General features: G+C 39.2%; 1 protein-coding gene and 1 pseudogene across 5 annotated transcripts in view; both read right to left on the bottom strand.

Moving 5' to 3' along the window:
* Nucleotides 1-25,929, bottom strand: part of ZNF704 (zinc finger protein 704) — a 242,056-nt gene that overhangs the window by 134,763 nt on the left and 81,364 nt on the right. For 4 of the 5 annotated variants that reach the window (XR_005989897.1, XR_005989896.1, XR_005989898.1 and 1 more), the window contains exon 3: nucleotides 17,695-17,781. The exons of the other annotated variant lie outside the window; for it this stretch is intronic. Coding sequence is in view for 1 of the 4 variants with exons in the window: in XM_041768963.1 (XP_041624897.1) it covers nucleotides 17,695-17,781 (87 nt within the window). In the remaining 3 variants the exon portion in view is untranslated. The remainder of the gene's footprint in view (nucleotides 1-17,694; nucleotides 17,782-25,929) is intronic. 5 annotated transcript variants of the gene reach the window in all.
* LOC121499212 lies at nucleotides 21,241-21,335 on the bottom strand (annotated as a pseudogene).

Raw genomic sequence — 25,929 nt, 5'->3', positions numbered from 1 at the left:
CTTAATATGTTAATCAATACCCTAGGTGTTCTCTTATAACCATGTTTACAAAGAAATTCTCCCACTTCTTGCTATTCAGCCTTTTTTGCTGCTTTCAAAATTACTCCCTCAAGCCAGGGGCGTCAAACCATCTTCCCTGGGGGTTCCTTTGCTTACAGCACAAATTTTAAAAATATTTGGGTCTTACTAATTACTGTGAGCTTCAGAGGATACTCAACTGGCTTCTCTGAGGTTTTCTCGGACAGTTTAGCTCACTTGAAATCTCTATAGCAACCCAAATGCACTGATATCTTTGGAACAAATAAACCATGCCAAAGCAAGCAGAGATTATGGCCCAAGGGCATGTGTGTTGCAACACAAACTTTGAGTGTAGATTATGTAGCAGCTGCAGGATAGAGTGAGGAGAAAATATTGTCTTTGAGACAGTTTTCAGAAATATTCAACAAGACTGAAAACAAGCTGAGGGTATGTGTGATTACTCAGATGTTAGAAACAAGGCTCTAATCCCAAAAACAAGCCCATTTCATAAAGCCAAGTGGAGATTTCTCCTTTCAGACCCCTTAAAAAAATAAAGCTTTATTTTGTATGTCCTTTTAAGTACATCTCCTATAAGTAATTACCCTCAGGAAGAAATAAAAAGGCTAATCAGGAAAAATTAGCCTGCTTCCATCAAGAGCTGGACCCCGAATCACTGTAATTCACACCTTTCCTAGCTCCCTACATGAATGTCCTATTCATCACAAAACTGTTTGTATTCACTAACAATAAGCCAAGTTCCTTTTTATTTTTCATTTCTAGGGGGAGATCATGAATTTGCTTTGAAATAATTACTTGCTGATTTTTGATGGATCTCTTAAACCAATATATGACATCTTAACAGTACATGTGAAAGAGGCCTGGTTTCCTTTATAATTTTAATTGGAGTATGTAAGGCTGGCATCAGAAAATAAGGGCACTCAGCATCACACACTAACACTACCCAACTCGCTTCTAGCCAGTGGTGTGCTGGTATCAGCTCATGCTGGCTCATGAAGGGCGACTGCTAATATCTCTTCCTGAGCATTTAGAGCATCACTGTGGGTGAAATTGGCTAAATAGGAGTATTTATACCAGAGAAATCCAGAAATGATACAAATCAGAGCTTCTTTTTTTCTTTTTTTCTGGAGAGCTAAGTGTTAAACATTCACCAGGGAAACACTGTTTTCATCCATTCATCCAACCATCTAACAAATGTTTATTGAAATCTAATGTGTGCTAGCTAGACCTTGTAAATATTGAGGGTACAAAGACAAGCCTATAGTCTGTGCCATTAAGCAGCTCACAGTTTAGTGTAATAAAATGTATGAACCAGTTAAAGTCCTAATATATGACCATCCTTCCCAGTTGAATCAGATGGTCCATGATGGTGTGAGCATCTTGAGAGATACTAAAAATTCTATTAGACAATGAATGACATGAAACCTTAAGAAAACTGCACTCCCCCCCTTTTTTGAGAGAATACTTATTGTTGAAATACTTTATTTGGTGATTCTGCAGGGACCCACTTACTCAGCTATATTTAATTAAACTTTTTATTTTGAGATAGTTACATATTCACATGAAGTTGTTAAGAAATGATAGAGACCACTTCCCTTTACCACTTCATAGTCTTGGCGAAACTACAGCACAATCTCACAACGAGGATATTGCCATGAGTATACTCAAGATAGAGAACATTTCCATCACCTCAAGGATCCCTCATGTTATCCCATTACAGCCACACTCACTCACCTCCTACGCTGACACTCTCCTTGACCTTCAGTAACCATTCATCTGTTTACTACTTCTATAGTTTTGTCCTCTCAAAAATGTTAAATAAATGGAATCATACAGTATATGATACTAGAGGATTGGCCTTTTTTTCACTCAGCATAATTCACTGGTAATTCCTATTGACTGCTTAGAGTTCCATTATATGGATGGGTGCACCACCATTTGTTTAATCATTCGTTCACTGACGTCATTTGGCTTGCTTCCAGCTTAGGGTCTATTATGAATAAAACTGCTATAAATCATTCATGTACAGGTTTTTGTGTGAACATAAGTCTTCATTTCTGTGCAATAAATGCCCTGGAGTGCAATTTGTTGTGTAATATGGTAGTTATGCAGATTTTCAAGAAAATTTTTCCACAGTGGCTGCAGCATTTTACATTTCCACTGGCAATATATGAGTGATCCAGTTTCTCTGTATCCTTGCCAGTGTTCAGTGTTGTCACAATTTTTAAATTTTTAGCTGTTTTGATAGATGCATAGTAATATCTCATTATAGTTTTAATTTGCATTTCCCTGATGGCTAATGATGTTGAACATCTTTCCATGTGCTGTTTTGCTACCTATATATCCTCCTCAATGAAATGTCTGTTCAAGTCCTTTGCCCATGTTCTACTTGGATCATTTGGTTTTTTTTCTGTTGAGTTTTGAGAAATTTTATATATTCTAGGTCTTTTGTTGGATATGTGGTTTGCAAATATTTTCTCCCACTCTGTAGCTTACCTCTATATCCTCTTCACAGGGTCTTTTGCAAAAGAAAAGTTTTTAATTTTGATAAAGTCCAATTTAACCAATTGAATAAGTCCAATTACAGTTTATGAACTATAATTTTGGTGTCAATCCTGAGATTTCTTTGCTTAGTCCCACATTCCAAAGATTTTTTTTCCTATTTTTTCTAAGAGTTTTATAATTGTACATTTTACATTTAAATTCACGAGACATTTTGAGTTGATTTTTGTATAAGGTATGAGACTTAGCTCAAGGTTCTTTTTTTTTCTTTGCCTTTGGATGTCCAATTCTTATTTTTCTTGGAGTTTTACCATGATGAATATTGAATTTTGTCAAATTCTTTTTCTGCACTGATATGATCATATAATTTTTCTTCTTTAGCCTGTCAGTGTTGTGGATGACATGGACTGATTTTCAAATATTGAATCATCCTTATATCCCTAAAATAAACCCCACTTAGCCATAATACACAACTTGTTGTATATACTGCTAAATTTTATTTGATAATATTTTGTTAAGGATTTTTGACTTTATATTCATGAGAGATATTGCTCTATAGTTTCTTTCTTTTACTGTCTTTGGTTTTGGTATCAGGGTAATATTAACTGCAAGAGGAGAAGAAAAGCCTATTGTATTTATACATATTTTTGCTTACCATGTTCATTCTTCTTTCCTGATGTTTCAAGGTTTTTCTTCTACCCAAGAATATACCTTGATTCCCAATTCATTACTGAAGCATATTTTTGCCAAGTATGGATGCTGAGTTGATAGTCCTTTTAGTACATGAAAAATCTGCTGTTTTTATCACCCCTATAGGTGTCGTTTTTCTCTGGGTGCTTCCAAGATTTTTGTCTCAGGCAAAAAAAATAAAATAAAAACCTTCAGAAGTTTAATTCTTGGTATGATGATTAATTGTATCCGTAAACCTGTCTAGGGCATGTTACCCAGATATTTGGTTAAATATGATTCTAGATATTTCTAGAATAAAACTTCTGTGAAGTTTTATTTGGATGAGATTAAAATCAGTAGTTTTTGAGGAAACTAGGTTAGCCTCTATAATGTGGATGCGCCTCATCCAATAAGTTGAAGGCCTTAAGAGAAAAGAAAATGGACTTCACCTGAGGAAGAGGAAACTCTGCCAGTAGCCTCCTTTCAGACTGGGAACTACAACAACACTTCTCCAGGTCTACAGCCTACTGGACTCCTTGCCAGTTTTGGACTTGCCAGCCTCCACAAACATGAGAGCTAATTCCTTAAGATAAATCTTTCTCTTTCAGAGAGACAGAACCAACAGGATGTGTGTGTGTGTGTGTGTATTCTATGCACATATATACATGTGTATGTGTTTATTTTATATACACACATATAGGAACATGTATTTATATATGTGCATATGTGTATTACATATACAATACATATATGTTTGTGTGCATATATGCATCCATAACACACATATGTATATATGTTAGATATGTGTTATATGTATGTTTTATATATATATGCACACAAACACACACATATAACACATATATCCTATTAGTTCTGTCTTTCTGAGGGAGAGAGAGAGATTTATTTTAAAAAGTTGGCCTACAATTTTGTAGAAACTGGCAAGTCCAAAATCTGCAAGGTAACAAAATCAATAGGTAGGTGTGTGTGTGTGTGTGTGTGTGTGTGTGCGCGCGCGTGCGCGCGCATCTGAAGAACCCTGACTAATACATTTGGCATGAATTTCTTTACATTCATTCTGTTTAGGTTCAATGAGTTTCCTGAATTTATAGGTCTAAGCCTCTTGCCAAATTTGTGACATTTTCAGCCATTATTTCTTCAAGTACTTTATTTAGCCTCTCTCTCTCCTCTCCTTCCACGGATCTCGTGACATGAATGCTAGATCTTTTGTTATATTCCCAAGGGTGCCTATTTCCTCCCTGTGTTCAGACTCAGTAATATCTGTTGTTCTCTCTTCCAGTTCACTAATTCTTTCCTCTGTCCCCTCCATTCTGCAATTTTGTTCATACACTGAACTGTTTATTTAGGTTATTGTATTTTCAGTTCTGAAATTTCCATTCGGTTCTTTTTTTATATCTTCTATTTTCCGGTGGAGATTTTCTATTTTTTCTTTTGTTTCAGGCATGTTCATAATTTTTCACTGAAGCATTTTTATCACAACTGATTTAAAGTAATTGTCAGATGATCCTAACATCTCTGTCAGCTTGGTGTTGGCCTCTAATGACTGCCTTTTTAATTCCAGTTTGAGATCTTCCTAGTTTTTTTGTATGAGAAGTGATTTCCAACTGGAACCTGGACATTGTGTAGTATGTGATGAAACCTTAGATGCCATTTAAACCTGTTCTAACCGTTTTTCTTAGATATGCTTCTGGCAAGGGAAATGGGGAGGTCCGGTCTTGTTCCTGCAAAGTGGGGGTAGAAGTCAAGTTTCCCCACTTGGGTCTGTTGGTATCTGAGGTTATGGGGATCCTGTTGGGTAGGGGTGGGAGTTCCGATTCACCGCATGCTCTCCACTGAAGGGGTCATTACTGCCCAGTGGGGATGAGAGTCTAGGCTTCCTACTTTGTCTTCTCTGAAGCCACCCCAGCAGGAGTGTTGGGGCCTTCCTGATAGCTTGACAAGGGTGGAAGTCTAGGTTCCTCACTGTACCTTTGCTGGTATGGGTGGGGTTGGATCCATATTTGTTTCTGAGATGTTTGGCTGAAAGAGAGGGGTTACTGTCTAAAAGTTTTCTGTCTTGCTAGGCTGCCCCTTGCCTATCTTTGGTTAGGAGGGAACAGGCATTTTTGTTGTTGGAGCTTTTTCTGTCTGTGTAGTTGGCATTTCTGGTTTGCCTGCTTCTTTTCTTTTTTTTTGAAGATTTTATTTATTTATTTGAGAAAGAGACAGAGCTAGCGACAAAGATAGTAAGAGAGCACAAGCGAGGAGGAGAGGGAGAAGCAGGCTCTCTGCTGAGCAGGGAGCCTGACTCCGGGCTTGACCCCAGGACACCGGGATCATGACCTGAGCTGAAGGTAGATGCTTAACTGACTGACTCACCCAGGTGCTCCATGGCTTGCCAACTTCTTCAACAAGTTCTGGATATATGAAACAACAAGAAAACCCAAGGAATTCACCACCCTGTTGTTCCTCTGGTCCTGAGGTCTCTAACTAGTCTGCCTACTTCTCTCCACTGTTCATCTTTATGTTTGTTAAATATAAAATGTCCAGAGTTTTTAGTTCTTATGGGAAAGAATAGATAAAAGTATGTTTACTCAATCTTCTGGAAAGTTGCAGTCTCCCACTCAGCTATTTTTTAAGAAAGACTTTTATTTTTTTATGTGTTTGAGGGAGAGAGAGAGAGAAAGAGACGGGGTGGAGAAGAGGAACAAGCCGACTGCTCGGAGTACAGAGCCCAACACGGGGTTGGATCCCACAACCTTAAGGTCATGACCTGAGCTGAAATCAAGAGTCAGAAGTTAACCTACTGAGTCACCCAGGTGCCCCCCGGCTATTTTTTTTAAAACTACTTTGTTACCTTAGGGATAAAAAAAACCCCCAAAACAAAACACCATTAGATTCTCAACAAATTAGTTGATATTCTTGCCATGATTATGAAGCATCAAATATCTCGCTTATAAAACCACAATTGTGGGGATCCCTGGGTGGCTCAGCGGTTTGGCGCCTGGCTTCGGCCTAGGGTGTGATCCTGGGGTCCTGGGATCAAGTCCGGCATCGGGCTCCCTGCATGGAGCCTGCTTCTCCCTCTGCCTGTGTCTCTGCCTCTCTCTCTCTCTCTCTCATGAATAAATAAAATCTTTAAAAACAAAAACAAAAAAACCCCTCAATTGTGCTTCGATTACCTGCAAAGAATTTACTGATAATGTTTGTAGAGAAGATAATGGGTTTGTGATCTTTGTTTCATTTTCTATTTACATAACATGGAATAATTTTTAAGTTAGAATATCAACTTTTCTACTTACATTTGAATAAAAGCATGGATGCTATTGATTGATTGTCCTATAGGTCTGCCTTTTTGGTATTTTTAATAGTGGCACCTGAGAAGACATACAAAATGCTTAAAGGTAAAATAAATTACAAAGTTGTTTTCAACAAATTATTTTTCAGTGTTTATTGAGTAGATTGGTACAAACTGTACTCAGCTGTGTGGGTAGACCTGCGTGGTCTGTACATAGATGGGGCAAATCTATCGCAGGTAAATATTTTAGAATAGTAACCATTATTTAAATACAGATTTCCCCTGCTATCAGAAAGCAGAGTGTTCCTATTAAATCTTTTTTGAGCTGAAATGGTGTAAAACAAAGAAACAATTACCATTAATTTATATAGGAACTTAAATTTTTTTTTATTTATCTATTTGACAAAGCACAAGTAGGGGGAGCAGCAGGCAGAGAAGCAGGTTCCCCCCTGAGCAGAGTCTGATGAGGGGCTCAATCCCAGGACCCTGGGATTATGACCCAAACCGAAGGCAGATGCTTAACTACTTAACCCACTGAGCCAACCAGGTGCCTCCCAAACTCCCCAAATAACCTTTTCTAGGCTTTTCTGATACCTTAGCACCCATCTTGCTAATGAAGTACAAAATAAATAGAGATAAAGCACAGAAGCTCAAAGTTATGGCAGGGAAAGAGCTTGGCGGGGCCACCCTTGCTGGTTGGGGTTTGTACTGCTTCTATAACAGTTTGCTGCAAAAACAAACATGGAATGCTGTTTTCACTTTTGTCTTTTTTTGTAAAAGCAAAAATCCACTTTGAATTTCTTTTGGTTAGAAAAACCAGGCACTAACGTAGGTCTTTTGTAAAAGCAAAGTGGTGTACTTTCAGAAAGCCAGGGGTACCCATATCTCAAATACATCATTCTCTGAGAATATTTTCCCTCAATCTGCTTTCTTGATTTACTCAGTGTGGTAAAAATGAGAGGGTGGGCAAAACAGAAAAAAATATACAGCAAGAACAACAATAAAATATAGTTGTTTGAATACCTATCTTTCTGGAAAATTCCAGAAAATTGTCTTTAATACCCAGATAAGTTGCTGCCTTGCACAGGAGACTTCACTGAATTATTTTCCCTCCTTGAGTGGGAAAAAAAAGATATACTATAAAGGATTAAAAACTTTGGGACGCCCGGGTGGCTGGCTTAGGGGTTGAGCGTCTGTCTTTGGCTCAGGGCGTGATGCTGGAGTCCTGGGATCGAGCCCCATATTGGGCTTCCTGCAGCGAGCCTGCTTCTCCCTCTGCCTGTGTTTCTGCCTCTCTCTGTGTCTCTCATGAATAAATAAAATCCTTAAGAAAAAAAAAATGATAAAAACTTCAGTAAGATGAATAAGTATTTATCATAATGATAAAGAGTAGCTCATAAAGTTGGCATTTGTATTATGCACGTAAGTTTTCAACATTTCTAAACTTCACATTTCAAAGTAATTTTTTCACGCAATCTCCATAATCATTATTTTATTAGCTGCACAATATTCCTTTGGGTACTATATCATAATTCACTAAATAGTCCATTATTGTTAAACATTTAATGCACTTGCAATGTTTCATTTGAATAAATAATAATATGAGTGACAAGTTTTTGTGTATAGTTTTCACTGTACCCACTATTTTAGTTTGCTTAAGCTAGAGCTTGTGAAATAGAATTATCGAATCAATGTTATAATGATTTTTATGCCTCATAATAAGAGTTGATAAATTATTTCCCAACAGAATTGTATGGCTTTATAATGCCACCAACGACGTATGAAAGTAGGAGCTTATCTCCACCCTCTTCTGCAAGTCAACTGTTATTTAACAAAAAAGTGATTTTTAGAGCTGAAATATTGTTTAATTTGCAATGATTTAGTTAGCTGTGGTTTACTAGTTTCATTTCTTTTATGAAGTATCTGTAGGTGACCTTTGCCATTTATTTTCTTGGTTAGGGGGATTTAAAAAAATCAATTTGAATGAATTCTTTATAATAATAAAAAATGTCAACCTGGGGATCCCTGGGTGGCTCAGCAGTTTAGCACCTGCCTTTGGCCCAAGGCGTGATCCTGCAGTCCCGGGATTGAGTCCCACGTCGAGCTCCCTTCATGGAGCCTGCCTCTCCCTCTGCCTGTGTCTCTGCCTCTCTATGTCTATCATGAATAAATAAATAAAATATTTTAAAAAATGTCAACCTGCACATTGTTTTCCAAATCATTTTTTTTAATGTGACAAGGTTGTTTTTTTTGTTTTTTTTGTTTTTTTAGGAGATAGAAGTCTATTGGATACATTAGAGAAGTGGCAGGCAGGACAGCAGAGGATAGGCTGTCTGCCAAGTTTTTAACTTTTATGTAGTTAAAATTTCTGACTCTTCTTTGTGACTTGTTCTGTTTACGCATGGAATGTTATTCACTTCATTCTTTCTATTTCTTTTGATGTTTATTTATTTATAAGTTTGACTTTCTATCCAACATAATTTAGCTCAGTGTCTGTTTTGAAAGGAAGGGCAAAGTTGATTTTTTAAAAAATTGCTAAGAATTTGTCTCATTATGATTTCATGCATAATCTTGACCTTCCTCACTGATTTACCATGTGAGAAATGCTCAGTGATGCCAGGTCCTTTGGTTGTCTGGTCAGTCCACTGATTCCTGGTTAACTTTGTGCCATTACTGTAGCAACACAGACCATAATACACAGTTAAAAAACTGCTTGTTTAATGAATACAGAATCTGGCAGGACTAGCAGCTCTCGTTACTAATTTTTCAGAATTTTCCTTAATACTCTCTCTTGTTTGCTATACCCCGCCTCCCCTTCCACTGCCAACATTTTAATTGGAACAATTTCACATCTACAGAGAAGCTGAAGGAAAGATAGTGAACTCCTATAGAGCCTTCACCTTGATTCACCAATTACTATAATTTTGTCACATTTTATTTTTCTGCATTTGTATACATGCAACACATACACACGTACTTTCTTTACTGAACTATTTGAGAGTAACCCAGAGACATTATGACATCTCATCTCTAAATATTTCAGTATATATCTTTTCAGAACAAGAGCATTCTCCTTTATAAAAATAGCATTATTGCATTTGAACTATTATCCAATACACAATCAATATTTAAATTTTCTCAATGCTTCCAAAATTTATAGCTTAAAAAAAGAGAGATCTGATCAAGAATCACCCATTACATTTAGTTGTTGTCCTGTCTCTTTAGTGTGTTTTATTTTTGTTTTAAGATTTTATTTATTTATTCATGACAGAGAGAGAGGGGCAGAAATACAGGCAGAGGGAGAAGCAGGGTCTATGCAGGGAGCCCAACGTGGGGACTCAATCCCGGGTCCCCGAGATCACACCCTGGGCTGAAGGCGGTGCTAAACCGCTGGGCCACTGGGGCTGCCCTCTTTAATGTGTTTTAATCTAGGCCCTTTGACCTGTCTTTCTTCTCTGTCTTGATCACTCCCTTCCTTCCTTCCTTCCTTCCTTCCCTCTGTATCCTCCTCCTCCTTCTCTCTCTCTCCATCTCTCTCTCCCTTTTTTGTCTTTCATGACATGACATTTAAAAAAAAAAAAAAAAGTCCAGGCCAGCTGCTTTATAGCATGCTTTTCTTGAAGTTTATTTATTTATTTATTTATTTATTTATTTATTTGAGAGAGAGTGTGTGCTCAAGTGGGGGTGGGGGGGTGCAGAGGGAGCCCGACAAGGGGTTCCATCCCAGGACTATGGGATCATGATCTGAGTCAAAGGCAGACACTTAACCAACTGAGCCGCCCAGGCACCCCTATAGCATTCTTTTAATTTAGATTTCTCTGACCATTTCCTCACTTGTGTGTGATTCATAACAGATATTAGAATACTTTTAAGTCCCAGTCTCATCTTTTCCTCTCCTCACTTGTAGTTCTAAACCCAAAATCCTATTGGAATTTTGATCAGTACTATAATTATATAAATAAAAATTTGTAACATTTACAAAAAAACTACAGTTAACCTTAAAATCAATTTATGAAGAATAGACATTTTTTAAAAAGATCTCATCTGAGAGAGAGCGTATGTGCATGCCAGTGTGGGGAGGGGCAGAGGGAGAGAGAATCTTAAGCAGATTGCCTTACTTGGGGCTGTATCCCACAACCCTGAGATCATGACCTGAGCTGAAATCAAGAGTCAGTTGCTTAAGTGACTGAGCCACTCAGGCTCCCCCATCTTTTTATTATATAAAAGAGTATATATTTCTTTAAGTCATCTTTTGTATAGCAAAATTAAAAAAAAACTTTGTATAGATCATACACTTTTCACGAAGAGTATTCTTACAGGGGATCCCTGGGTGGCTCAGGGGTTTAGCCCCTGCCTGAAGCCCAGGGAGTGATCCTGGGGACCCGGGATCGAGTGCCACGTCGGGCTTCCTGCACGGGAGCCTGTTTCTCCCTCTGCCTGTGTCTCTGCCCCTCTCTGTGTGTCTCTCATGAATAAATAAAAAAAATTTAAAAAAGTATTCTTACATTACTCTGCTGTTGAGAATTTTTTAAAGTTATGTTTTCTTACTGGTTATAAACTGGAATCACCCTCTAACTAGAGGCAACTGCTTTCTTTTTTTTTATTAGTTTTACTTTCAGTCACTTCACTGAACTCTAGAATTACTTTTCAAAATGTCTCATTATTTTAATTTTTCTAGGTAGGTGATCAATACTTATAGACAATGCACTTGTAGAGGAAATGTGATTAGTGTTCTTCTAGACAAGGCCCAGGGTATAGTCACTTAAAAAACGATATGCTAACAACGACCCTGCACATTGCCCTTTTTTACCCCATCCCTACTCCACCCCCACCTGCTTCTCTGGTCAGCAATCCCCTCCCATCATCGCACAGAAACCACCTCACCTCTCTCCCTAAATGAGCATTTTCCCTCCATTCAAAGAGCATGCACAAGCTGTGTTTTTCTTTTCACCAATCACAACTCATCAGTCATCACAGGTAACTGCTGCTCGCGGCACAGGTGCCTTCACACGGGCTCTCTTTCCACAGTCTGACACTCTTTTTTAGATATCTCAGAAAAATCATTCCTCACTTCACTACATCTGCAAATTGAAAGGCAAGACAGGTGCCGATAAGACTGTACTATAAGAAACGAAGTGAAATGAGACTTAACATAGATTCAGGTCCTTGAATCTTTAACGTTACTGAAAAACCTTAAGTTTCCTGTAGACTGTCACAAATCTCCATCTACATTCTTACCCTTCCTATTCCTCTGATTAGACTCATTTTTCTTTTCCTGTCAGCATTAAGAGTAAGATCATCGTGTTGGTTTTTCGTTTTGCTTTGCTTTAGTGAGTGGTATCAGATTGGTTTCAGTTTTAGCTATCCAGAAAGTTAGTGGACACCATCGCCCGTATGGGGTCAGCCAGGATGAGGGGAAAATGCAAGTGGAAGAGGGACAAATGGGAAAAGCTGGCCTGAAGACACATCAACAATCACCAATGGAGTCTAAACACAGGCCAGGGACACACAAAGGCCAACGGCAATTCTGGATAGTGCAGTGGTGGGCAGCGGGGCATTCCCTGGGTAGGTGATGTGTGACCTCATTTCCTTGAGGTCATAACAGACTGTTATATACATCTTAGATGCTAGAAAAATGCATCTAAGATTGCACAGGGAGGAATCGGTGGTGGTCGAACAGTATCCACAGCTTGGACGCTGAGGATAGACTGCCTGATTTGGCATCTTGGGTCTCATTTCCTTAGCCGTTTGATCTTAGCATCTTCTTCAACCTCTGTCATGCTTTGGTTTCCTTTGTGTGGAAAATGGTGAGAACCAATCTCAGAAGGTTTTTGTAAAGATTAAATGAATTAACATATATAAAGCATTTGGGACCATGCATAGTATATAGTAAGTGTGCATTAGTTGTTATTTCTAAAATCACTATAATTATTATTCTTTAGGCACCAGAGGTCCCATGTGGGTTGAATGAAAAATCCCATATGCCAAGCCTGACACAAACTTGGCCTCTTCCAAAGGAACTCCCATCTGATACTGTCCCTCGAATCCAGAGAGCTTCAGTTTTAACCTCCGTACAAGGAGAGACTTGGAGGGAAAGATAAAAAGTCGTTACCCAGCTATTTTTCTCTGGTTCTTTGAGGGGTAGGATGCCTTCCAGGTATGGATAGCTGTCAAATACTGTCAAAAGGTACATTCTTAAGAGTATATATTATTGCCAATATACTACATTTTGGCTACATAAGGGGTTAAACTTGCTTTGCTTTTTAAATTTATCCTTTGAAGTAAACCTAGTAACTGTGTTTCTATGGAAAAAATATACATTTAATTCCAGAGTATATACCCCTAAATAAGTATAATCCATTTTAGGGGGGGGGAATTTATGTCTGGAAGAAGTTTAATAATATCTAAAAGCTGCTTCTGCATGGGATTGCTCAGTACATTCCCAGGGAAGTCTCAAAGAGCAAAATTCTGTAAGAGAGACTGGAAAGTCCAACCCCAGAATACAAGATCAGATTAATCAGGTCCCTACTTTATAAAACTGCAGGCTCTCTATTGGGGAAGATTAATCTGGCATTGCAACCCAACTGCATTGCCAAGTTCTATAATTACAACAACTCCTCTGAAGTTTATTCAAAATCTGGTTCCAAGCCAGAGCTCTGCCCACATTCCTTTACTACTTCCTACCATGATACCCAGACCTCACGTTTTGAAAAACACATTTTAAATCCTCTTTAGAACCATGTTCACCAACTGGACTAAGAGGCTGAGAGACTGGCCACCTGTAAGCCAGTCCAGTCTCAAGGCCTGCCAGTGCTGGGCACCCCTGCAGCCACCCAGAGTGTTCTCTGCCTGGAGCCCCCATGCCCACAGCAGTGTGTCAGATCACGAATCACGAAGCAAATGCAGTATTCAAGGGCCATTTTTAATGAGACTTGCCACGGGGGTGCTCTTCCTTATGAGCATCACCATAGTCTGAGGAGAAATCTATAAATGTACCAGTTACTGACAGGCATCACAGGCCCACGGCTGCCTTCCTTTTCCCAGGCACTTGCTCCTTTCCATGGACTTCATAACAACAGAAGTGTCTATGCTTTGGTTACTTCAGGCTAGTTAGTGTTTGGCTATAAACTAGTTTGTATGATAGAAACCACTAAAAAAAAAATTAAAACCATAGTTAAACACCCAACTATTTGTTTGATGGAAAGAAACAGTATTGAAAAGAACACCATCACAGAATTTCTAACGATACTCACATCCAGCAAAAGATAGAAAGTTGGTTTATTTATACTGGTTCTTGCAAATGACACGTCATATCTAGAGTTGATAAACGTGGGGTCTGAACAGAGAAACTCAGGTCACCTGCTTCTGGTTTCGGGTTCGAATCTCATGATTTAAACACTAGAGGTATTTATTTCGTACCTATTTCTAGAAGTCCTTGTCTTAGCCACCAGGAGACAGAAGACAGACAATAACAAAAAGCTAAATGTTGCACGTTTATAATATTCTAGGCACTTTACGTGCATCACTGCATGTGATCCTCACAACAGCTCCAGGAAGGAGTTATTATTTTCCCACTTACAATGAAGACTATAATGGGGAGATTTTAAGTAACCTGGCTAAGGATCCATGGCTGGTAAGTGACTGGAGCTGACCAGGCAGTCTGATGCAGAGCCCCAGCTCTTAACCACTCAGTATACTGTCTCACCATCGCTGGCCTGAAGAAGTTTACGTGTAGAATAATGGCAATGCCAATACAGACATTATAACATGAGGTAGAATAAGGTCAATGCCATAACAGGTGTCAAAGTCTCAGAGATTCACATCCAGGGGGAAGAAACAGCAAAGCTCTCTTGAGGAGGTAGGACAAGTGAGCTTTGAACAATGTTTGGGTCATAGATAATACAAGGGCAGGATTAGTGGTGGATGGAGGAAAATCCAGTCTTTCAGAAGGAAGGAACAGCGTGAATGAATTCAGAGAGAAGATACAAGCAGGAACAGTAATAGCAAATAGTACAGTGTGGCTGGAAGGTAAAGGACACAAACCAGGAAGGAGAGGGAGAAGGAAACAGAATATACCACTGGCAATATTACTCTAGAAAGCCCCTACTTCCAGGCTCAGAAATGTGTTCTAAATTTTTCAAAGAACAGGACCCCACCATACGTTCCTAAGTAAGAGATTCCTGTGGACAGAATGGAATAAAAATGGTACCAGTAGGATTGGAGAGGGAGGGAGGGATCTTCAAGACTTGTAAGCCGAATGGTCCCTGGAGCAAGAGGAGAACGGTGGCATCTCTGCCGGGTGGATTCATGTATGCCCTACTCCCTGGAACCTGGAAATGTGACTTTGTTTGGAAAAAAGTTCTTTGTAGATGCAATTAAGTTAAGGCTCTTGAGATGTGATCATCTTGGATTATTTGTGCGGGTGCTGAATTCGATGACAAGTGTCCTTATAAGAGAAAGGCAGAGGAAGATCTGAGACAGAAAAGAAGACTTGGGGAAGAAGAGGCAATGGGGCCATGAAGGCAGAGGCTGCAGTGATGAGACCATGAATCAAGGAATGCTAACTGTCACCAGACACTACAACAGGCAGAGAATGGACTCTTGTTCAGGTCTCCCAGGAGGAATAATGCCCTGCTGGATGTTAGACTTCTGGCATCCAGAACTGTGAGAGACAAAATTTCTGTTAAGTCACCCAATTCATGGGAATTTGTTATGGCAGCTCTAGAAAACTAATTTAGCATTCTTTTTCTTCTTAAAAAAATATTTTATTATTTATTCATGAGAGACACAGAAAGAGGCAGAGACACAGGCAGAGGGAGAAGCAGGCTCCATGCAGGGAGCCCGACGTGGGACTCGATCCCGGGTCTCCAGGATCATGCCCTGGGCCGAAGGCAGGCACTAAACCGCTGAGCCACCCAGGCTGCCCCCTAATATAGCATTCTTACTACAGAATAGAAAAGTTTGCCAGAGAGCTGATTTGGAGAAGTGTTTAAAAATTGACCAATATAATTTATACAGTTTGTAGAAAAATTACATCACATGGGATAAAAAGACAGTAGGTTGGGCCGAGAAAGCAGGGTAGAATCTTTTCCTTTCCCACACACTCAGCTCATTATCATTAGTTTTGTCTTAGCATTTGTCAAGATGTGAACCACATGAGCTAGCTGAAAATGCACATTCTTGGGGCCTATCTTCAAATCCTGATGCCTTTCTTTTTTTTAAAAAAGAATTATTTATTTATTCATGAGAGACACAGAGACACAGGCAGAGGGAGAAGCGCGCTCCCTGTGGGGAGCCTGATGCGGGGCTTGGTCCCAGGACCCTGGGATCACGAGCTGAGACAAAGGCAGATATTCAACCACTGAGCCACCCCGGTGCCCCTTCTGATGCCTTTCATATGGGGTAGAGCTCAGGAATCTAGTTTCGAAAGCATCCCAGGTGAGTCTGATGCAAGTGATCCTTTAACACAGAATGGACACGTTTTTCCATCAAGGGCCAAGTGATATATTTCTATTTAGGCTTTGTGGCCATAAAATCTCTGTCCCAAGACCTGAATCTGCTAAAGTAGCACAAAAGCAACTGTTGACAATATATAAACAAACGAGAGTGTCTGTACTCCAGTACAACTTTATCAAATTTTATTATGTACCTTATTACATGAGACTGAATTTCATATAATTTTCTTGTGTAAGGAAATATTCTTTTTTAAAAAAACTTTTTTGCCCCTCATCCATTTAACAATGTACAAAAACAGGTGGTGAGCCAGATTTGGTCCACGGGCCATAGTTTGCCAACCCCAGCTTTAACATGCTGCAGTTTGCAAATCACTGCTTTAAATGTTAGAGCTGAGATATTTTTCAAGTCAGGGGCATGCCATGAAGCAGCAGGAGAGAGAGGAGTAGGGGAAACATCTGATGCACTAGAATAACCCCCAGCATGCTGGCAACCTCTGTTAAAGCAGCAGCCCATAACGTGCAACCACACTTGTGAAAGGGTGTCACTCGTGGGAACACGATCCTTCAGGCATGCTATAGACTTAAAAATAGACCGAGGGCCGTTGTCCTGAGTAGTGCTGGGCAGACCTAATGTATAGACTGCAGCCTACAGGAAAAAGCCAGGTTTTCACTAGTTCAGTTCTGCCCCCTATTCCCCCGTTGAAGAATGTCTCAGAGAATGCAGAGCCGTGGAGGGGAGGATACAGCCTCAAATTCCTTCTAATTTATCAGTCCTTCATAAACTCCAGTATGCTAAATGCAATGAGTAACACAAGACTTTCAATGTATTTTATGATGTTGGATTGTGACCTGCCACCAAAACCTCAGGGAACTGCTACTTGGTGAGAGAAGGCAACTTGCCTTCTCCATTCCTGGGCAATCACCGCTGCTGTCTCCTCTCCGTACCTCCAGCTTTGAGTTAGCCCAGCTAGGCTAGAACCGTCTGCAAGCTTCCTCTACCTGGGTCACAGACAAAAACAAGTACACATAACAGAGACCCACGACAGAACCAAGATGCTAGAAGATTTCAATAAGCGGGAACTCTGGGCTCAAAATAAGATGAAATTTAACTAGGACAAATGTAATTGTTTGCATTTACATTTAAAGAGATTCAATTATAAAAGCACAAGTTGGAGGAGAGACTTTATGAGCAGCTGCGTGATGCACCAGTTCACAGGATAAAGGCCTCAGGGATGTTTTTAACTACAGTCTCAACAAAGCTAGTGAGATGGGGCTGCTAAAGTACTTAATACAATTTTTGGCTGCATTAATGTAATTACAATGTCCAGATGAATACAAGAGTTCACTGGACTCTGAGATAATCAGATGACACGTAAGAGCCCTTCCGCAGTTCTGGGCATTCGGTTTTAAAATGAATGTTAAAATAAGGTAGTAGGAAAGTCATTCAGTAATGGGACTGTAATCAGAGGAGGGCCAGGGGAAGAGACAGCCTGAAAATGTATTTTATTGAGAATATTTGAAGGAGCCGGAATTGTCAGCAGTGCTTTTGAGGGAGTACTTGGAAATATTTGGAAATGAAGTAAGTGTCACATTTTTCAAAGTTAAGCTACACAATCAAGGAAAAATAGGTCAAAGCCATAAACGTGTAAAGTCTACATATTTGGATTCCCGGAAAGCAGACCTGAAGGAATGCAGAGAAAATGTGATGTGTGCTTCAGCAGAGGGGTGTATATGTACCAGGAAGCAGGATCCAAAGTGGGAGTCACAGAAGCAAACATCCATCTTGCCCATCCTGCACTGCACACGGAGAGAAGGCCTATCCATCTGAGAAAGATGAGAGCATTCTATTATCAGAGTTTGGCGCCATCCAACATTTAAATCATACAATTTAAGTCTCTCCTTGTTCTCATACCACATTCTAGCAACTTGCTTAATTCTAGCAACTCTGTATAAATAGATAAACTTTAGAAATCTGACTTCCATTCAGCTTGACTACTAGGAAAGGATGTAATAGATTTCTTATGGGCATTTAAAAAATTAATAAACAATAGTTTAGAATAGTTTTAGGTTTGCAGCAATGGTGAATGGCAAGTACAGAGAGTTTGCATATACTCCCTGCCCACCACCCCCCGCTCCCTGCCCTATGGACAAATTATCCCATCATTGACATTCTGCACCACAGTGGTACGTTTGTTACAATGGATGAACCTATATTATTAACACATCATTATCACCCAAAGTTCACAGATGATATTAGGACTCACTTTTGGTGGTATATCATAGAGTTTTACTGTCCTAAAAACGCTCTGTGCATTGCCTATTCATTTCTCCTTATCTTGAGCCCTTGGCAACCTCTGATATTTTTACTGTTCCCATAATTTTGCCTTTTCTAGAATGTCATATAATTGGAATTCTTCAGTGTGGAGCCTTTTCAGATTGGCTTCTTTCACTTAGTAATGTGCACTTAAGTTTCTTTCATATCTTTTCATGGCTTGATAGCTCACTTCATTTTAGGGAATAATATTCCATTGTCTGGATGTACTGTAATTTATCCATTCACCTACTAAAGGACATCTTGGTTGCTTCTAAGTTTTGGCAATTATGAATAAAGCTGCTATAAACATCTGTGTGCGGGCTTTTGTGTGAACATAAGTTTTTAACTTCTCAAACCATGGAGCGTGATTGCTGGATCATATGGTAAGAACATATTTACTTTTGCAAGAAACTGCCAAACTGTCTTTCAGAGTAGCTGGAGCAAATACCATGGAGCATGGGTAAATACCAAGGGTAAATACCATGGAGTGTGATCACTGGATCTTATGGTAAGATTATGTTTACTTTTGTAAGAAACTGCCAAACTGTCCTCCGGGGTAGCTGTACCATCTTGCATTCCCACCAGCAGTGAATGAGAGTTCCTGTTGCTCTTCCTCCAGCATTTGGTATTGACAATGTTCCAGATTTTGGCCATTCTAATAGGTGGGTAGCAGTATCCCTTTGTTGTTTTAATTTGCAATTCCCTCATGACATGTAATGTTGAACATCTTTACACATGCCTATCTGACATCTGTATATCTTCTTTAGTGAGACGTCTATTAAGATCTTCTGCCCATTTTTAAACTGGGTTGTTTGTTTTCTTATTATTGAGTTTTAAGAGTTCTTTGTATATTTCGGATACAAGTCCTTTGTCAGATGTGTCTTTTGCAAATATTTTCTCCCAGTCTGTGGCTTGTCTTCTCATTCTCTTGACACGGTCTTTCATAGAGCAGATGTTTTTAACTTTAAGAGGTCCAGCTTATCTATTGGTTCTTTCATTGGTTTTGCCTTTGGTGTTGTATCTAAATAGGCATCAACATACACAAGGTCTTCCAGGTTTTCTCCTAGGCATCTTGTCTTTTTTTAACTTTTTAATTTTTATTTAATTTTATTTTTTAAAGATTCATTTATTTACTCATGAGACACACACACACACACACACACAGAGAGAGAGAGAGAGAGAGAGAGAGAGAGAGAGAGAGAGAGAGAGGCAGAGACATAGGCAGAGGGAGAAGCAGGCTCCCTGCAGGGCCTGACGTGGGACTTGATCCCAGGACTTGATCATGACCTGAGCCAAAGGCAGATGTTCAACCACTGAGCCACCCAAGTGTCCCCTCCTAGACATCTGTAAAAAATTTTTTTAAAAATAAACATTATCTTTTAGAAGTTTAGATATACAGAGAAATTGAAAAGGTAGTACAGAGCTCCCCTAAACCTCCTCATCCAGTTTCTCCAATTATTAGCAACTTATATTAATATGGTACATTTGTCACAATTTGAAAAACTAGTATTCATATATTGTTATTTACTAAAGTCCTTAATTTATTCAGATTTCCTTAGTTTTTCTAATGTCCTTTCATTGTTCTGGTATCCTATCCAGGATACCTACACTACATTTAATTGTAATGTCTCCTTAGGCTCCACTTGGCTGTGATAGTTTCTCAGACTTCCCTTGTTTTTGGTGACTTTGCAGTTTTGAGGAGTGCAGTCAAGTATTTTATAGAACATCCCTCAACTGGCATTTGTATAAATCTTTTGCGTGATTAGAATGGAGTTACTGGTTTGGAAGAAGATTACACAAGTAAAATGTCACTTTCATCACATTGTATCAAGGGTATATAATAGTAACATGACTTATCACTGCAGATAACCTGGCTGAAGTAGTATTTGTTAGGTTTCTCTTACTGTAAAGTTACTTTTCTTCCTTAATACTGTACTCATTGGAAGGAGTCACTAAGAGCAACCAACACTGAAGGAGTGGATTTATGCCCTATGCTCTTGAAGTGGAAATATTTATGTAAATTATTTGGAATTCTTTTGCACAAGAGATTTTCTCCTCTATAATTATTTCTCAGATTGTTCATTTATATCTATATGAGCTCATGGATACTTATTCTATGCTTTGAGTTATAATCCAATACTATTTTATTTTGTTGTTTAGAATAGTCTCAGCTTTGGACATTAGAAGCTCTTTCTGTTGGATCCTGTGGTCTCTGACATGTACCCAGCAATGTGCTTTTTTAAATTCTTTACTTCCTGGCCTGACAAGATTCTTTAGGCTCATCTTGTATATTTCTTTCCTAGGTTCTAGAATCAGTCATTTTTTCAACGTCGACCCGGTTCCTTTCACTGGAGGATGGTATTGAAAACCACCATCTGGGTGTGGGGTATGCTTGTTGCTACCAGAGTGTTGTTACTTCTAGGTTATCTCAGCTGAAGGAGGAACTATTATACTAGTCCTTGTTTATACACACACACCTATAAATGTGGCGTTGCATTTAAACCCCCTTTTTATGTGAGCTGCCTAGGTGCTGAGTTGCATTCACCTATCTGGTCAACTCTTAAGACATACAACTTCTGTGTCTGTCAGGGGCCCACTGGCCTTTACTTGAAAAATGCCCTGCCATACCTCCATACACTACTGTTGCCCTGCTTTGAACTTTTATGGAGATTTTTGGTCTGGAGAAGAAAATATTTAGAAAGCATATAATAGTTACATTCAAATATTAGAGTAACTTACATAGAAGAGGGGTAATTTGGGGTCGCTCCATAGAGCAGAACCAGAACCAACCATTGAAGTTACATGGAAGACAATTTGAAGTTAACATGAAGAAAAATCTATAAAAATCGGAACTTTGTCTTAAAAAGGAATGAGCTGGTCTTGAAAAGTCATAAACTCTGAATAAATAGACAAGCTCAGAGACTGAGTGACCATTAGCTTGCCCTGGATGTTATGATGGAGATTCTTACACTGGGTCACAGACTGGACTCACTGAGAGCCATGTCTCCCAAGTTGATAAGAACAGATACTACACTTGATCTTAGCCAAAAGGCTAAGCAGCGATGCCCTGTCTCCTAAGGCAAAAAGTCTTAACCCTATAATAAGAGCTGCTTTTACAAAAATGGTCTTATAATATAAACCCATGCACTTATGGCCCAAAAGATTAAGATTTTTTAATCAATAAATGAATAGGTAAGACTCCGGATTATTATTATACAAAAAGAACACATTTTTAATAAGTTCCCTTTAGTTCTTAAATTTTAATAAGTTCCCTTTAGTTCTTAAATTTTAGTAAAATATACTAAAGAACAGAAGAGACTTGTTTTTATTGAATAAATGTGACTGAAGTAGAGGTGGATAGTATACACTTTAATTGCAAAGATTACAGCAAATATTTGAACCACTGCAATAACCTCATGTAGAGAAAAGATTTTGAGCTCTATTTTACATCTGCTGTGTGCTGTGTGCTAGTTCATCTGATGAGAAGCTTCTGGGATAGCATCCAAGGAAATCAGGCAATTCTGAACACCTTTTTCAGATATGTTGCCAGATTCTTTTGCTCTTTACCTCCCCTTTTCCTTAAAAATTATGCACATGGGAGCACGTGTGTACATGCACATTTGCACACGTGCACGTACACTCACATACCTTCACTCTCTGTAAATAATGATAAAGGTCTAATCATGTCACCAACATGTCATCAGCACCCCAGATGTTCCTACTCAGAGAAAGAATAACACACACCCCACAACCGTCAGAAGATGAAAGAGCTTCCTAAGCTAAACTTTCAATAAACACAGCCGTGGCATCACGTGGAGGGTAACTGCATTTTACACATGCACCTATATTCTTATAAACTGTGCAGAATGAGATCAGCAGAAATTAAATGAATAAAAATGTATTTCTGCTGACTCAATGAGAATGGCTGATTCATCTAATTTTAGTTTTTTTTCCTTTTCTTTCCTTTCCTTCCTTCCTTCCCTCCCTACCTCCCTTTTTCCCTTCCCTTCTCTTCCCTTCCCTTCTATTTTATTTCTTTTAAATGTTAAGACAAATTTTTACTGCCTTGTGTTCACTCCTTCCCAGTATATTTTCTGCTGACAACAATCACAGCTCAGTTTCGCCTTCCCTCCCTCCAATTTCTGAGGTCTGTGCTTCACAATGGAGTTTGTGACAGAGAATGACCAACGAGTACCACCAGGATGTTGTGAAGAAAGAAGAAAAAAACTTATAAAGGAATTAATATATTTTATAAAATTATCTTAATTATAATAAACTTTTCATCTAAAAATGCCCACTCTGATGGGAGTGTGGGGGGAGGGGGATACACAGTTTCTCTGCCATATTGAAGCCATAATGATTCAGCAGGTTCCTATTTTCCCATATTAGCAGGATTTCAAGTATATTTGCAAATTTCAAAATCAAAACACCAGGCAGCATGAATTTATGACACATTTTATTTTTATTAATAAAATTCCATGCATGACAATAATCAGTATTTCATACAGATGCAATGACAAGATATTTAAAAAGTGTTGGAACAATTAAAATAGCTGAATACTACTATAAACATAAAAAAGGAAAACCAATAGAGTAAAACTGCTCAGTTGAACCCAACTTGTTTATAATTTATAAAAATCTCACATATGCTGGTCTTGAGATAATAGCCCTTCTTGTCTTTTAAGACCATTAAATTCATAACTTTTAACAACAAATTATGAAAAAGAATTAAAATAATCATTGAAATAGAATGGCAGACACTGCCAATTCTATAACCAGTTTCTCCTTCTTTCTTACTATCAGAATGTTTGGGATGGTGATGTTCCCATTCAGAAAGTACACTTCCCAGGCTGTAGGAGTGGCTGAGTGACAATTCTGTCCTATGAGATATGATTGGAAGGCACAAGGTGGCCTTCAGTGAAGGCCTTTAAAAAAGCAAACTCAGAGCACCTAGGTGGCTCAGTCGGTTAATCAACTGCCTTCGGCTCCGGTTATGATCCAGGGGTCTATAAGCTATGAAGTGGTTTCTTTAAGACTTCTTATTACGCAGAGGAGAAAAAAATGAATTTGTTTAAGCCACTCTTACTGAAGTTTCTACTACTTGTTGCTAAAACAATTTTAACTGATAAAAATAATGTCAAGCACCCTTAAGTAATTTAAAAATACCCACTTAAAAACAACTAAGATACTCACCGCTGCCCATTTTTATTCTTAAAGCAGATCTCCTAAGGACCTCTACTCTGAAATACTGCTGGCTGACTTTGAATAAATATGAACTTCTGAAAGTAAGTTTTCATTAAGAATTGTTTAAAATTAAAATTGCCGTTGTTTGGAGGATGATGTACTTCAAAGCATTACAAAGTGTTAAAGTAAAATAATATTCTGTGCCCCCCTGGCTTCAGTTACTGAGCTTTCCCATATAATGACACCATGCTAAACCCAAGGGAAACCATAAGTAAACACACTCCAAGAACACTCATTAGGAAGAAACCCGAGTGATGCTGTGAAAGAGTAAAAAGGCATTTTGATGATAATTGTAAAGTGAAGAGATGATTAAAAACTGGCCTACTGTGAGGAGCTACACAGCATGGACACTAAGGCATACTTCTGAGAGGGTCTCAGCGTCCCTGGGTCAGGTTCTGGTGGCAGAGCAACTGGCTCTTGATCATCATGTCTAATTTTAGCTACCATATTTAGATAGGTAGATATTTAGATATTGTAAATTTAGACAAAATATTGTCATTGGCTAAATAAAAATGGGTTGTTAAAGATGGTAAATACCAAGAATACTGCAAAGATCAGAAATAATAACCTCCCCACCCCCAAATCATGTGGTTCGGCTTCAACGATTAAACACTGGGTGAATATAACAAAGTGAGTGTCTTCAAAGCTTTTGCCATTATCACAAGGCTGGCTTCTGTCTCTGATGAGGATATAGATTATCAGACTCAACAAAGGCTACCAAGAAGAAACAGATGAAGGATAAATTTTTATGAATGTGCTATTTGTATGTTAAAATCAAGTGACTTGTCAGTCAACAGATATTCACCGATGAGCACACGTATCAGCTTCTGGTCAGAGAATAAAAGCAAACGAGGTGGGAAAGAGGATTAAACTGTATGGGGCTGGTTCTAAGAGCCACAGCATTGCCCATGGATTGTATTCAGCTAGCAGTTGCCATTCTCATTGGTTAGTGTGCATTAGTATCACATGGGGGGAATACATAAAAAAGAAAGCTGCTTGAGTCTCACCCAAGAGTTCAGTCTTCAATTGTTTCAGGATCAGGCCCAGGTTAAGTATTATTTGAGAAATACTGCAGGTGACTCTATCATGTGGTTAGAGTGAAGGATCCCTGGGCTGGAGTGAGAGTAGATGGGCCTTGAGCTGAACTTCGGGGATGGGTGGGACATTAGATCAATTAGGGGGAAGGAAGATTTGAAAGGGATGAGGGAAGGAAGAACCATGGGCAAAAGACAGTGATGAACAGTGATGACAGTGTGTCAGAAAGTTACAGGAAATAAAAATCACATACATGCATACATACATAAGATGGGGTCCATTTACAGACTTAAAAAAAAAAAAACAATGGTGGGAAATGGGAAACTATGGGTGAGGAACTGACCAGGTGACAAGGATCCTAAAGAAAGATCGGTGTGGCAGGAGCCTCCTGGATGAATGCCAGCATGGAGAAGCAGGAAGAGCAGCTAATGGCAGGTGCCAAAATCCCAGGTGAGAGGATAAGGTGCAGGCTTCAGTGAGGAGCACATTGGGCATACTGGGCAAGCTCTGAGGGCATGGAAGTAAGACTACTGGAGGATGCTGTGGGATCCTCAAAGGAAAGGGGAAGGACTAAGATAGGAGGAAACGTAGAAGGTGCTGCAGACAACGAAGGAAGGATGAACTAAAAATCCAAGTAGAGAGACCCTTGTGAAGAGGGAAAAAGATGTACATCACAAGGCCCATGTGTCAGGGTGGAGGGAAATGAATGAAGAGAAGAGCTCACATAGTATTTTAGGATGCAGCATAAGGTTGGGGGAGAGGCGGGAAAAGTGGGCGCCAGAGCAGAGCACTGCAAGTTGAAGTGGAGCTGGTTTAGTACATGCACGAGATCTTTCAGCCCATTGGGAGATAAAGGTATTGCTTTGCCCAATATATTCAGGTGAAATAGAATTTAAATGGGGTGCCTGGGTGGCTCAGTGGTTGAGCATCGGCTTTCAGCTTAGGGCATGCTCCTGGGGTCCAGGATCAAGTCCTGCATCGGGCTTCCTGTGAGGAGCCTGCTTCTCCCTCTCCCTCTGCCTGTGCCTCTGCCTCTCTCTGTGTGTCTCTCATGAATAAACAAAATCTTAAAGAAAAGAAACAATTCAAATGAGAGTGAGGAATATAAGAGTATTTTCCATGTGTAAGCCTCCTTGCACTTTTGGGTAAAAGAGAATAGCGAAGAAAGACCTTGGCTCCCACTCCACCTTTGTGACAGAAGAATATATGTAGAGGTGAAGTGGAACAATAGTGTGTCTGTAGCTAGAGCAGTCCCTGTCCCTGGAGATCCCTAAGCAAAAACAAACAGCAAAATCTTCCCAAGAGGGGGAAAGAGATTTCCATCACCAATCAGAGCAGGGGAGAAATGCAGGGCCCAGAATTATATATTATCAAAGGAG

This window comes from Vulpes lagopus, chromosome 9 (genome assembly GCF_018345385.1).
Source record: "Vulpes lagopus strain Blue_001 chromosome 9, ASM1834538v1, whole genome shotgun sequence".
NCBI lineage: Eukaryota > Metazoa > Chordata > Mammalia > Carnivora > Canidae > Vulpes > Vulpes lagopus.
This window is presented reverse-complemented; position numbering and strand designations above follow the sequence as displayed.